The sequence below is a fragment of the Balaenoptera physalus genome (assembly GCF_965194825.1).
Source record: "Balaenoptera physalus genome assembly, chromosome: 2".
Taxonomy (NCBI): domain Eukaryota; kingdom Metazoa; phylum Chordata; class Mammalia; order Artiodactyla; family Balaenopteridae; genus Balaenoptera; species Balaenoptera physalus.
In genome coordinates this window covers 9,489,480-9,503,105 of record NC_138883.1, presented here as the reverse complement: position 1 = coordinate 9,503,105, position 13,626 = coordinate 9,489,480, and the positions used below count along the sequence as shown (strand labels likewise).

At 53.6% G+C, this 13,626-nt stretch overlaps 1 protein-coding gene across 7 annotated transcripts in view; it reads right to left on the bottom strand.

Annotated features, from left to right (window-relative positions):
- Window positions 1–13,626, bottom strand: part of SYNE3 (spectrin repeat containing nuclear envelope family member 3) — an 88,749-nt gene that overhangs the window by 36,982 nt on the left and 38,141 nt on the right. For all 7 annotated transcript variants that reach the window (XM_082448308.1, XM_082448303.1, XM_082448307.1 and 4 more), the window contains 2 exons: window positions 6,134–6,306; window positions 4,536–4,845 (listed from right to left, as the gene is read on the bottom strand). In XM_082448308.1, the coding sequence (XP_082304434.1) occupies window positions 4,536–4,845; window positions 6,134–6,306 (483 nt within the window). The remainder of the gene's footprint in view (window positions 1–4,535; window positions 4,846–6,133; window positions 6,307–13,626) is intronic.

The window sequence follows — 13,626 nt, the reverse complement described above, 5'->3', positions numbered from 1 at the left end:
TGGACACAGCGAGAAGGCCGCCGTCTTCAAGCCAAGAAGAGGCCCCTCACCAGGAACCAAATCTGCTGACACCTAGAGTTCAAACTTCCCAGCCTCCAGAACTGTGAGAAACAAATTCCTGTTTTTTAAGCCACCCAGTCTATAGTATTCTGTTCTTTCCACCCGAGCAGACTAAGACAATATCCCAGGGACCCTTCCCACCCTGAGAATAGGCCTGGACCTCTAGGGATCCCTGCATGGCTCTCCTACTCTCACTGGGGTGGGAGGATTTCAGTTGCCTGCCTCAGGGTGGCTTTCTCGCCTGACTTCAGTGCAAGGTGAGACCTTCATCAAATGTACAGAGCAGGTGACCAGGAGGCATCTGGGCCACCAAGAATCTCTGAGGGCTACTGGACATGCAGTGTCCCTCATCCTGCTTAGAGTGGAGCCAGAGTGTCTTCCTTTCGTCTGGGGCTGGAAGGCCCAGTATGGGGTATGCCCCAGGAGGCTGATGTTGGGGAAGCTATATTCTATTTTACTAATGAGGACCCTTGCTAAGGGTGATATAGAAGTTTGCCCCTCTCAGTAGCTTCTGTCTTCTGAAGGTCATGGCATCATCTGGAAGCTATGACTGTTCTCTCCAGCAAAATGCACATTCACATGACAGTTTGAGTACAACTTCAGAGGCTCCGTAGGGGCCTGCCCTGGCCTCTCCCCCATACCGCCTTTCAATCTTCTACTGCCGGCTCTGGGAGAGACAAGAAACAGCTCCCCGTTCACCACCCCTACCCGCAACCCCATCCTGAGAGCCAACCAGGCTCCCTGTGAGTTAGAACAGAGCTCCCAAACCTCTGGCAGCCAGGAGGAGAAAACCAAGGGTCTGTGAGCTTCAGCCAGCAGCTCAAAAGGCCAAACTGAACTGCCTTCTCTCATAGGGTCCAGTCACCCTGCACACACCCCCAGTTTCCACGTTGAGGTCAAAATTCACCAGCCCATCTGGCAACTCCGAGGGCTTCTGCCAGGGCGGCAACTTCCCCCCCACCCCTCCATCACAGGCAGAGCCCCCAGGCTCCTGCCCCCAGCATGCTGCCAGCTGGGCTGCGCCTCGGGAAAACCCTTGGAAACAACCTGCTCCCTCATCCAGGGGCTCGAAACCTCCCATGTACCACTGCCTCCACTTTCTGAGCTGGACCCACAGGAGCTCTGGCGGCCCCTGCTCTCCCCCGATGGACACAGGCGCAGCGACTCACCCAGGACCCGGGGCAACCACCAAAGGAGGAGTCCACATAGGGAGTCGCCTAGGACTTCTGGTTCTTTCTGATGGGCCAGTGGTATCTGACCCTTAGATTATTATTTTTTTTTAATTAAAGTATAGTTGATTTACAATGTTGTGTTAATTTCTTCTGTATACAGCAGAGTGATTCAGTTATATAGATATACACATTCTTTTTCATATTCTTTTCCATTATGGTTTATCACAGGATACTGAATATAGTTCTCTGTGCTATACCATAGGACCTTGTTGTTTATCTGTAGATTATTTTTTTAAGTCAAAAAAAAAAAAAAAGGGCCCAGTCACACCTCTATTTATCACATAAGAAGGTTGGGAAGATCCAATGAGGTCAAAGACATGAAGAGACTAGGAAAAGATAGCATTCGCCAATAAGAGTTGTGATTTCTATAAATTTTTGGATCCAGTGAGGGGAGGGTTCCCTGAAGGGACGATGAGAATCTCTCAGGTGATCATTTCTTAGAAATGGTGCTCACCGGTGCCCCAGGCATGCCCCTTCCATACACACGCGTGTACACGTACACACACACACACACACACAAAACCACTTTCCATTTCCTGCACGAGGCGCTCTCTGCTGATTGACACAAGCACCTGTTTCCTGTAAAGTCAGAGCAAGGAGGCCATGGGCCAGGCACCTCCCCTGCCTGAGCCCGTGGGGCAGACCTGGAGAGAGAATTGCTGTTAAGCAGGCTCTAGCCACTTGGATGCGGTGAGGGAGGGCCAACCGGCTACACCTCTGAGAGCCAAGCTCCACCCCGCCTGCCTGTCCTCTGAGCCTCCCAGCTGCAGAGGCGGGGTTCTCATTCATTCAATGAAGGGCTCCTAGCACCTGCTGCATGGCAGACACCATTGTTGTGGCTATTTCTTCTCACTGCTACTGAGAGCACAAGTCATCCTTTATGCTGGGGAAATGCTCGCCAATTTCAAAGAGCTCACATGCAAACTCATTCAGTCCTACAACCTGGTTCCAGGCAGGGTGAGCGCCCCGAGGCCACACAGCTGGGAAGCAGCAGAGCCTGGCTGGAACCCAGGTCCCTTTCCAAGCATTCTGGGGCCAGCGTCCTATTCCCACTCAAGGTTTCTCAGATCTCTGCTTATTATAGAACCATTTCCCGTAACTTGAAGGACCCAGGAGACTTCCACCTCCAGCAACATGGGAGAGCTGAATACCCTTCCGCCGTAGCCAGCCAGAAATGCTGGATAAAATGTAACAAGCATCATTTAAATGCAGAACCATGCACGCACCGCACACACCGAGGTAAGAGATATCCCGTGGACCAGATGCAAAGATGCTATGGAAACCAAGATGCTAAACTCACATGTGCGCTTGACGTCTTCTTGGGTTTAATGTTCAGGTTGGAGGAGGAGGTAAGACTCTGGGCCCAGGCGGGCAGAGACCATGGCAAAAAGGCAGAATACTCAGGGGACTCCCCCTCTGTCAAAGGGTGAACTAGAGAAAAAAACCTTCCCACCAGCGCAATACAAGGCAGAAGCATATGTGTTTCAGCCTGGGCTCTGGCTGAAAAGACAAATGAGAAGATAGTCACCTTTCAGAGTATGGAGCCAGGAGCCTCTTGCATCATTTTGGCTTAGGGTTCAACTGCAGAGAACCCACTTGATTTAAGAACCCCCAAAACATTTCAGGGACATTCAATAGGAATCCTGAAGGTAAATTCCCACGGCAGCCTGGCTGAAGAAAACACAAGTTCTCTGAGGGCCAGGCCCAACCACGGGGTTCTGCAGATAAGGCCCCAAATAGGATGAGCTCACAGCTCAGAATTACGAAGTCTCCAAGGAAACGATCCACCATGTCAGGAGACCCAACAGACGGCAGCATCAGGCCAGGAACTTCAGCTACTTGAGCAGCCTGACGATTATAAAACGTGTATGATTAAAATGACTACAGATAGACTCCATGCCTGAGAGGAGTGCAAAGTTTAAGAGAAAAAGGACAATGAAAAAAAGAGGGGCTTCCCTGGTGGTGCAGTGGTTAAGAATCCGTCTGCCAATGCAGGGGACACGGGTTCGAGCCCTGGTCCAGGAAGATCCCACATGCTGCAGAGCAACTAAGCCCGCGAGCCACAACTACTGAAGCCTGCGCATCTAGAGCCTGTGCTCTGCAACAAGAGAAGCCACCGCTATGAGAAGCCCACGCACCGCAACGAAGAGTAGCCCTCACTCACCGCAACTAGAGAAAGCCTGCGTGTGGCAACGAAGACCCAATGCACCAAAAAATAAATAAATAAAATAAGTAAATTTAAAAAAAAAAAAAGAAAGAAAGAAAAAATGAATGAGGGACATAATACAAAACCAAATAGAATTTCTTGAAACAAAATTGAACTTAATAACTCAATGGACTGTTTAAACCAAGGCAAGAATGAGGTGAGAGATGGGGACAAAGAATGGGCAGAGGAATTGGGGCAAGGACAAAAGAGAGAAGAGGAGGAAAGCAAAGGAGAAGGACTAAAGGGCAGGAGGAGGGAGGGAAGGAAGGAAGGAGGGAGGGAGGGAGAGGGGAGGAGAGCCGGGTGGAAGTGAACCTCAAAGTCCATCAGTCAGTCAGTCAGTCAACATACACTTACGAAGTACCCACATGTGTATTAAGCATGAGAAACACTGGCCATACAGATAGTAGATAATGTGCCAATGGGTGGGTGGATGGTGGAGGGGTGGGTGGATGGGTAGGTGGAAGATTGACAGGTAGGTAGTTATATAATGCTTGGGTGAGTGCATAAGAGATGGGTGACAAGTAGATAGTGAGTAGGTAAGTGGATGAAGGGGTAAACGGTGGGCAGTAGACAGTGGAGAGATGGATGAGTACATGGGTATGTGAAGAGTACATGGTGGGTTGACGAGTAGGTGAATGAATAGATGGGTGGGTGATTAAGTGGTTGGAGAGAGGAATAGGAGATCTAGTTAGGTTGGTGGAGAGGTAGATGGGTGAGTGAGTAAACAGATGGATAGAAGGGTGGGGAGATGGGTGGATGGATGGGTAGGTAAGTGGATGGAGTGGTGAGTGGGTAGATAGTAAATAAGAGATTTGGTGGTTAGTTTAGAGGGGAGATAGATGGGTGAGTGGGTAGACGGATGGGAGGGTGGGGAGATGGGTGGACGGTGGTGGGTCAGTGGGTGTCGGGTGGGTGGATAGTAGATGCTGGGTAGATGGATGGAGAGATGGTGAGGGAGCAAACGAGTGGCGGATGGGTAGATGGGAGCAGATGAACGGATGAAGGGGTGAAGACAGCCCACTGCCCTCACCCACCTGGGCTTTGGTCTTCACCGCGTCGTACTCGGCCTTCATCTTCTCCTGCGCGTCTTCGTCCACGCTGGGGTCCCCGATCCTGCTGAACAGGGAGGCCGCCTCCTCCAGCAGCCGGTCCAGGAGCATGGCCTGATGGTCCACGTTGTGCAGCAGCACCTGGGCGTGGCTCAGCTGCCAGCGTTTCTCCTTCAGGCCCAGCTGCAGCTCCACAGGGGGCTCGAGCACCACCGTCATCTTCTGGAACCAGCGGTAGAACTCATCCCGGGCCAGCAGGTACTCGCTCCAGTGCAGCCACACCCACTCGATTCGGCTGCAGGCAGAGGCCACGGCCATGAGCATCCCCCCACCAGGCTCACGGGCGGGGAGGCCATGCCGCTGCCCCCTCCCCGGTACTGGGGGGCTGGGGGAGGGGGCACAAGGACACCCTCTCGGGTCTCACCCCAGTCCAGATACACAAGACCCTCCCGTCTGGGAAACAAGCTCCATGGGGCGAATGATCAGGGTGGCTCAGATTCCAGACCTGCTCTGAGAACCCCCAGCCTGCTGATGCCCTTAGCCACCAGGACCCCAAATTCTAGCCCAAAACTCCTATTAGTGATGCACGACGATGCCCCCAGTTGTTTCTCTCTGGTGTTGGGACCCCACACACAGTCACCCTGGCTCTTGCCACACGGATGCCCGCTGGCAGTCACGAGAAGACTGCCACGGGGAGAGTGTCTCTTAGTTTGCAGAGTACAGTAGGATCTGTGGGCTCGTCACCGCTCAGCGGGGACAGAGGGCTGGGGCCTGTGCATGGGTCCCAGCGTGCCATGAACTCGCTGCATTACCCTGCCTCCGCACCCGCCTCAGTTTCCCCATCTGTAACATGGAGATGGCCCTATTGGTCCAGCCCAACATCAAGCTACTTGGTTTGGAATTCCAAGTGAAAGAGTTTGAAAAGCAGAAAACACTGTGTAAAGTCCCCCCGGTCCACTCGACATTCTGGTTTCATAAAGATGGAGAAGATGCTGGCAGTTCCTGCCCACTGAGGACCTCCTGTGTGCCAAGCGCTGTGCCTGGCTCTTGACATTTGCTATCCCCCGCCATCCTCCTAACAACCTTCGAGAAACACTTGATTATACCCATTGTCCAGATGAGGCGCCTGAGGCTCAGAGGTCAAGTAACTTTCCCGAGGCCACACAGCAAGTAACCAGCAGAGCAAGAGGCGATCCCAGGTCAGGCTAAGCCCCCACCCCTGACCTGGCTCCCTGGTACAAGCAGAGAATCTGGGCTAAAGTGCTAGCAAGGCAACAGGCCTTCTTACCCCCCAGGGCCATTTGGCCATTCTGCTGGAGGGTGCACGCGCGGCAAGTCTACCAAGAATTAATTGTTGGCAAAACACGACGGGCTCCCGCTGTCTATTATCCTCATTAAGCTTGATTATAATTAGAAAGAGGCAGGCAGGGTTGACTGACATCCCAAGAGAGCATCCTGTTCCCAGTAATCCCAGGACCGAAGAAATGTCCCTTGGGCAGAGGCCCCAGGCCAGCCTGGTGGTGGGCACGGAGGGTCGGCAGCAGCTGCAGACAAAGGCCTGGAAAGGTACCCAGCCACCCTACCTGTGACAGTGGGTCATGTAGGTGACCGTCTCCTCCCACTGGGCTTTGACGTCCCTCAGCCGGGCCAGGATCTCGGGCTTCTGGTCCTCATGGCAGCATGCCAGGAGGGCTTCGGCCGCCCGCAGCACCATGTCCACCTTCAGGCGGCCCTCTGGCTCTAGCTGGCATATTTTCTGTTGTGGACACAAAGCCAGTTCCCAGGAGTTAGACAACACGCCAACAGGCAGAGCCTTGGGAAGACAGTGGCAAGACATGGAAAGAGGCAGGACTTTGAGACCAGAGGAGCTGGGGTTCGAATCGCAGCCCCTGCCCCTTCTCCTGGGACCTTGGGCAGGCTGCTAAGGGCTCTGGGGTGGGAGCGAGCAGCGATGGAGATTAATCAGCACAGAACCGCCCAGAGCTGTCTGATTGATGACAGGAGTGCCCTCCCTTCCCCGATGGGCCTGTTTCCAGCTGTGTGAACCCAGAAAAGTTTCATTACTTCCCTGGACTTGGTTTTCTTGTCTGTAAAGTGGGTGTATAGTAGTACTCAGCTCTCAGATTTTTTTTTTTTTTTTTCAGAATTAACTGAGAAAATGCACGTAAAGTGCATGTCCCAGTGTGTGGCTCCATGAGAATCTGCCTCTCAGGCCCACTGCAGGGAGTGGGCTTGGCCCAGGTCCCCAGCCGAGGCTCAGAATTATCTCTGAGTTTGCAGTTGGCACCAAGGCCTCGCTTCCTCAGCTGTTCCCACCAGTGACCAAACAGGAACATGAAGGCAGGCCCGTTACTACAGGACACTGGGCTCCTCTGATGGGTGACTGATTCGGGATGCCCCATGGCCTTGCCAAACTCCCTAAGAACCACCTGGCAGCCCAAGATTCTCCCTGCTCTCCCAGACTCAGGGTCGGACCTGCATTGGACTGACCGTGTCCCTCCCAGCCTCCCCGGGTTCCCGTCCCATTTTCTCTCACAGATGGTTCCCTATTAAACGTCTTGCATATTTAACCTCATCTTGGCCTTGGCTTCTTGGAGGACCAAGGCTGATACACAACGCCTGGCAAATAGTATGTTATCTGGTAACATAAGCTGTTGTCATTATTCACTGTTATTATTCTAGTTCTTTGGCAACTAAAGCTTGGTCTCTGCAGTCAAAATAAGATTAGACTCCAATTCCAGGGCTAGTCCCCACTACCTGTGTGACCTTTGTCATGGTACTTAAACTCTCCAGGCCTATGAAATGGGGGAAGATAATGGTTATGCCACCCAAGGTTATAGTAACATTGCGAGATACATTAGCACATGGCCTGGCCCACACTGCATCCTCCGTCCCTCCAAAATTGTTCACTGTTACCACTATCTTTTGCTTACCTTCTGATTATATTACTGACAGCACAGCATTTGCCTAAAGCTCCAGCTGTTCCCCAGCCTGTCTCCCTAGGCTGGCAGTCAGTTTTCTTAGACTGATGTCCCAGTGGGCTGGCCCGTCTGAGCCTTCTCTGTGGGTGGGGTCGGGGAGGGCCTCCTGCCGTGTCCAATGCTGCCCCACTGATAGCTCTGTGGTCCCAGGCAGGTCACTCAGTCACTCAGAGATGGTGATAACAATCTCTGCTTTGTCTACCTCATAGGGTCATAATATTACTTTTCAATAACACTATTAATTAGAACACTGATATGCTAGCGTACTTTATAAACCACTGAACAGTTATGTAGACCCTCCCCCAACACGTGCAAATGGGCAGTGGTCCCAGTCCTTTCTGTTACCTCATATGAGAGTGGTTAACGATGATGATGACGATAGTATAGAGCAGCGGTCCCCAACCTTTTTGGCACCAGGGACTGGTTTCGTGGAAGACAGTTTTTCCACGGGTGGTGGCAGGGCGGGGGATGGCTCAGGTCGTCATGAGGGCGATGGGGAGCAGAGATGAAGCTTCGCTCGTTCGCCTGCTATGCAGCCAGGCTCCTAACAGGCCACACACCGGTACCGGTCCCCAGCCCAGGGCTTGGGGACCCCTGCTATAGAGGGACTTCCCTGCCTACGCGTGCTATCAAAGAGTGAGATTAAACAACCTCCTTACAAGGGCTGTCTCTGTGCTCTGAGTGGGGTGTGGGGCAGGTAGAGGGGGGACCAGGGAGATTCCCCAGGAGAGGAAAAGAGCTTTAGTTTGGGGTTCAGGGGCTGCGCCGAGCAGCAGGGCTTGCAGGACCCTAGAAGGTAATGGGGACAGCAAGTGCCCAGCAGGGACCCCAAGTCCCGCTCAGCAGCGAGCAGCAAAGTGGCAGACAAAGGCACCATAGTGACGAGTGTGGACCAAAGATCCAGGGCCACCGTGGAACGTTCTGGGCTGAGTAAGATTCTGCACAGAACAGTTCACACCACTCAGAAGCAGGGGTCCCCCAGCGTGGCTGAGGATGAATTTCTTGCCATCCAGTGAGATTTAATTTGATTAGAAATAATAATAATAATTCAGGATCTGATGTCTCTGACACCCAGAGTTGTGGAGTAGACCCCATGCCCAATGCCCAAGCTGGCAAGATGGGCACCACGGTGATTCTAATTTTACCAGTGGGGGCACAGAAACCTTAGCTTTGCAGAAAAATTCTCTGCAGCAGTTCATGATGCCTCCTCTATAGGGGCTGCCCAATTTAACCTCAGTCAGAATCCAGCTCCGTGAATGAAGGGAGACAGCAGCTTGGGGAAGAAACTAAATTCAATCTCTCTCTGCCACACTCACAAGGAACCAGCCAAGCCTAGAAAGTCCCCATGAGGACAAGGGCCCCTTCCCAAAGTCCAGGGTCCTGATGGTGTGATCTCCTCTAGGCCTCTGGACCTTTGCCCTCCTGATTCCTGGCCAGGGAGGCGCAGGCTGGACCAGGGGAACACGGGAGACGGGGGGACCCACCGCTCTTTGCAGGGGAGTGAGTCTGTTGCTTCCCTGCAAAGAGAGGAGAGCTGGCCAGTCCCAAGGCCGGCAGAACACGAGCCCCGCCTGGCCTGAAGCAGAGACCCCTGCCCCAAAACCAAAACATCGACCAGAGGCATGTCTGCTGTGGGACCAGAGGCTAGGCTGAGCTGGCAAAGTCAGCTTCCGAGAAGCAGATTCTACCTTCCTTCTCTGCCCTGATGATTCCGCTCTTTGGCAGGTGCGTGGTTCTTCTACAGCCCCACCCCAGCAAGCACGCCGTCCAGGAGTGCTGGGCAAGGGACACGAGCCAGCTGGGAAGGGGTCATTGAACTGCAGCCACAAAGCAATTCTGATTCGAGGGAGCCAGTGAGAGCAAAAGTCAGGCGGGGGTTGGGTGGAGGGAAAACCTCAGCGGGGAGGAGAAGCAGGTCAGGAAGGCTGGAGGAATGTGGTGAGTCAGGGCTTTCCCTCAACACAGTCACGGCCAGATGGGCGCTGTCCTGGGTAATATGCCGAGTACTGTGCTGAGTACTACACTGGGTACCGAGCTGAGTACTGTGTTGGGTACTGTGCTGGGTACTGAGCTGATGAGTACTATGCTGAGTACTGTGCTGGGTACTAGAATCCAGGAGGAAAACAAACATGGCCCGATGCTTGCAGGCTGTAAGGGGGTCTGCAGACAAGAGCACAGATGACTGTAAAAGAGCCATGAGAGACCCCAAACTTGGAGCTCTGAGGAGGGATGTGAGCAAACCAAGAAGGCCTTATGAGGAGGTGGTGGTGGCACCGGGCCTCAGTGCTGAGCAGACATTTGAGCCAGCAAAGCTAGGAAAACACGGCGTGTTCAGGGCATCCGGCTTTTGGAAGCCACGTCCTAGGAAATGTGGCATGTCTCTGACCATAAAGAGGCTTGGAAACCAGTAAGGAAGCAGCCTGGCCTAGACCCCAAGTGCAGGGCCGAGGAGGCTGGGAACCAGAGGGCAACGAGACAAGATGCTGCGACCTGGGAGACCAGCCGCTGCAGGCACTGGTGTGGGCTGGGAGAGTCCACAGGCTGGTATCCCTGCATCGAAACCACGAGAAACGATCCTCCACCGGCTCTGCCAGCGTGCCCTGCACTTTGCCAATTGTGCCAGTTAAGTCACTGGCCTCAATCCTCCCACCCTCCTGCAAGGTGGCAACTAGCACTTTCCCCAGGAGCAAAGCTGAAGTTCAGAAGGCACTGGAAACTCTCCTCAGGTGCCACAGCCAGAGCGGGGATTCGAACCCAGGCCTGCAGGCCCCAGACCCCAAGCTCTCCTCCTCCCCCAGGCTCCTCCCTCCCCTCCCCCTGGATCCCCATCCTGGCTAACTCCTCCTCATTCAAGCCTCAGCAGTGAAGTCACTTGTCCCCAGAGGCCTTTCTTGAACCGCCCCCGCTGGGGGTTCTTCCTGCACTTTACAGCTGGGAAAATGAGGTGGCAGGAGGGCATGGGACCCGTTCCTGGCCACACAGCGACTAAGCTTCAGAGTTGGATCAGAACTCATATCCTGGTCACTCTAGCCAACAGGCGCTTGGGATGTGCATCACTGAGCTGGTGGAGGGATCGCATGGGAGACCCCAGACGCCAGGGAAGCTCCCACGGACCAGCAGGTGGGGAAGGCTCTAGCTGCTCCCTTTCAGCAGAGGACAAGGGTGAAATGTTTTCTTATTGCAAAATCGGTTTTGAAATATCAAAGCACACAGAAAACGAGTAGGTCTGAGCCCCGTAGGAGAACACAGTGGTGGGGCGCCCAGGACACGGCTCTCTTGACCTAGGCTCCAGGCCAGATCCCTGAGGGCTCACCTGATGGAAGTGCTCCCTCGGCTTCCAGAAGCCGGTCACCTTGGCCTTGCCAACAGCTCTTCCTAAAGGGCCGCCCTTGCCTTCGCCTAATGAAGCCAGACCCACCACCAGGGGATAATGAGCTGCCAGCAAATGGTGCAAGGTCCAAAGGGATTAGCACGCTGAGACAGCAAGTGCTGTGCAGGGCTGTCAGGAGCTGAGTTTGGGGCTGGGGGAAGGGGTTAGGAAAGACACGTGGACAAGGGGACGTTTCATTTCACATGCACACCCAGACCCAAACGAAAGGGCATTCCAAGTAGAGGCAACAGCACACAGAAAGGTTTGGTGATAGGAAATCTAGGAGGTTTTCTGCCAATGGGAGAGGATGTGTGCCTGGGAGGTCGGCTGGAGGGGGAAGCTGAGGCTGGAGAAGAGGGTTGTGGCAGATAGGTAGTGGAGGACGTTTGATGCCAGGTGAAGCTGGGTTTTCTCTCGTGGGCAATGGGGAGCCACGGAAGGTTTTAGAGGAGGAGAATAATTTCATGAGACCCATGTTAGGGAGGCACCTCGTACATACTTGTGTGACTGCTGGACTATGTGCATGCCTGTCCCCGTGATGCCTTGAACCCGAGCGTAGGGTGTGCCTCACCCCTTCCACTGCCCCTGGACCCCACACGGGGACGGCCAGTGATGCTCTGAACTGAGCCCTGGGTTCAAGCCCTGACAAGATCCATTCCTTTCGTTCTGGCCCGTCACTGTGTCTAGGGATCCATTTCACTATTGAAAAGTGGGGACAATACACCACAATCACAGGGCTTTGGGGAAACTAAACATGAAAGCTGATAGTACAGGCTTGAGCACATAATAGTTGCTGAATGAATGTCAGCTCCCTTCTCTCAGTGACCGGGCAGAGTCATCTTTTGATAATGAATATTGGTGACAATAATAATGACGATGATGACAAAGGCCAAGACTGACAAGAGAAGGGGCTTTGGCTGTCAACTCCTCTCCTCACCAGGCTTGCCCCTGACCTTCCAAATCTCCAACCCATCACCCACTCTGTTACAGAGGAGGGGTCCTCCTTGGCTCCCTGTTCCAGGCTCTGGAACCACTGACCCCTCCGCACTTCTCTGGCCCTGACCCCTGCTTCTCCCTGATGGTTGATGCTGTCCCAACACCAACATCGGGGGTGTCCCACATGTGCCCCCAGCTGTGCCCACCTCCAGGGATTTTCCTATTCTGTTCTCTCTGCCTGGAGCCCCTCCCCTCCCCTCCCCTCCCCCTGGATCCCCCAGTCTGGCTAACTCCTCCTCATTCAAGCCTCAGTAGTAAAGACCCTTGTCCCCAGAGGCCTCTCTTGACCCTCTGGACCAGGGGATGTGACCTCCTCGGGGCTCCCCGTGTACCCTGGGTTCTCCACTCACTTCACCGTCCAGTTGAGAAGTCTCTGACCGGGCCGCTCAAGAGTGGTCACCCCTCCTTTCTGCCGTGATGGTCCCCTGGGCAGGGCTCTCGTCAGCTGCCTCAAGTATCTGTTCATGTTTGCTATAAAAGGACAAGTGGTCCAGGGTGGTACGTGCTAGGATGGTGCCGCACCAAGAGGGAGGCCGAGCAGGGATGGGGGACCTTTCCCACTGGGACAAGCGGGCGTCCCTGTGCCTACCTGGGAGGAGTTCCCTGAGGGCAGGGACCAGGCACCATCACCTGGCATCCCAAGGTTCGAGGCCTGGCACAGGGGAGGCTGACGGAAAACGTGACTCAAAGTGGAGGGTCTCAGATCCTTTGGGGTCCGACCAATGAAGGACTGAGAAGGACTATTCTGAGGGCAACTGGGATGACAGGAAATGCCAGAAAACACTGGAGGGGCCTGGGGGTGGCGGGAGGGGAACAGAGAGGGTGCCACTGTCACTGTCACCTCAGGTCATTTACATCCAGCCTCACAGGTAGCACAGGGCTTGCTCTATGTTAACATCCATCAGCCACAAAAGCCTCCTCAAGGCAGCTGGTGAGCCACCCTCCTGAAGTCAGCACCCTGACATAATGAGCTTCACCCATTCTAGAAGGGAAGTGAAGAGAGGTCCAGCAGGGTCACAGGGCCAGCAAGAAGCAGAGCTGGGATTTGAACCCAGGACTTCCAGACTCCAAAGCCTGTCCTCTCTCTAGTCCCGTGAGCTGCTCTACTAAACAGAAAGCCTGAGAAACCAGAACACCCTGCACCCTGACGCTGGCAGGCGCGATTTTACAGAAGCACACAACGCTGTAGGAAAGCAGAAAGCACATTTGAAGAGGAGTCAGAAGACCAGAATTCCAGGGTGGAGTGTCCTTCCCCAGAGACCTTTTCAACTTGAACAAGTCACCAGACCGCTCCAAGACTCAGTTTCCCCACTTGTAAAATGCAAACCCTGGGTCCTCCTTCATACTGTGTGGTGACACTTAAGCCGTTGGCCCTGAAAAGGTGATATCAATTCTTAATTTTAACTGTCCACTTCCAAAAAAGAGCATTAGATATTTTCAATAAGATGTGCAAAATCAATAAGACAGCTCACAAAAAGAAAAAAAGAGAAAGAAAGAAAAGACAAGACACAGGGAAGTGGGTGTGGGGTCAGCTCTATTTCTAGCCTGTTGGGGGGTCAGTTTGTGCAGGAAGAGGTAAGCCTCCCCTTAAATAAAGCAACCATTCAGGTGATAAATTAGAATTGTGGAATATCCCAATGGATATGACCTGAGAGGCGTTAAGTCAACTGCGTTACTTACAGATGGGAAACTGAGGCCCAGAGAGGGACAGAGATGTGGCCGAGGTCAC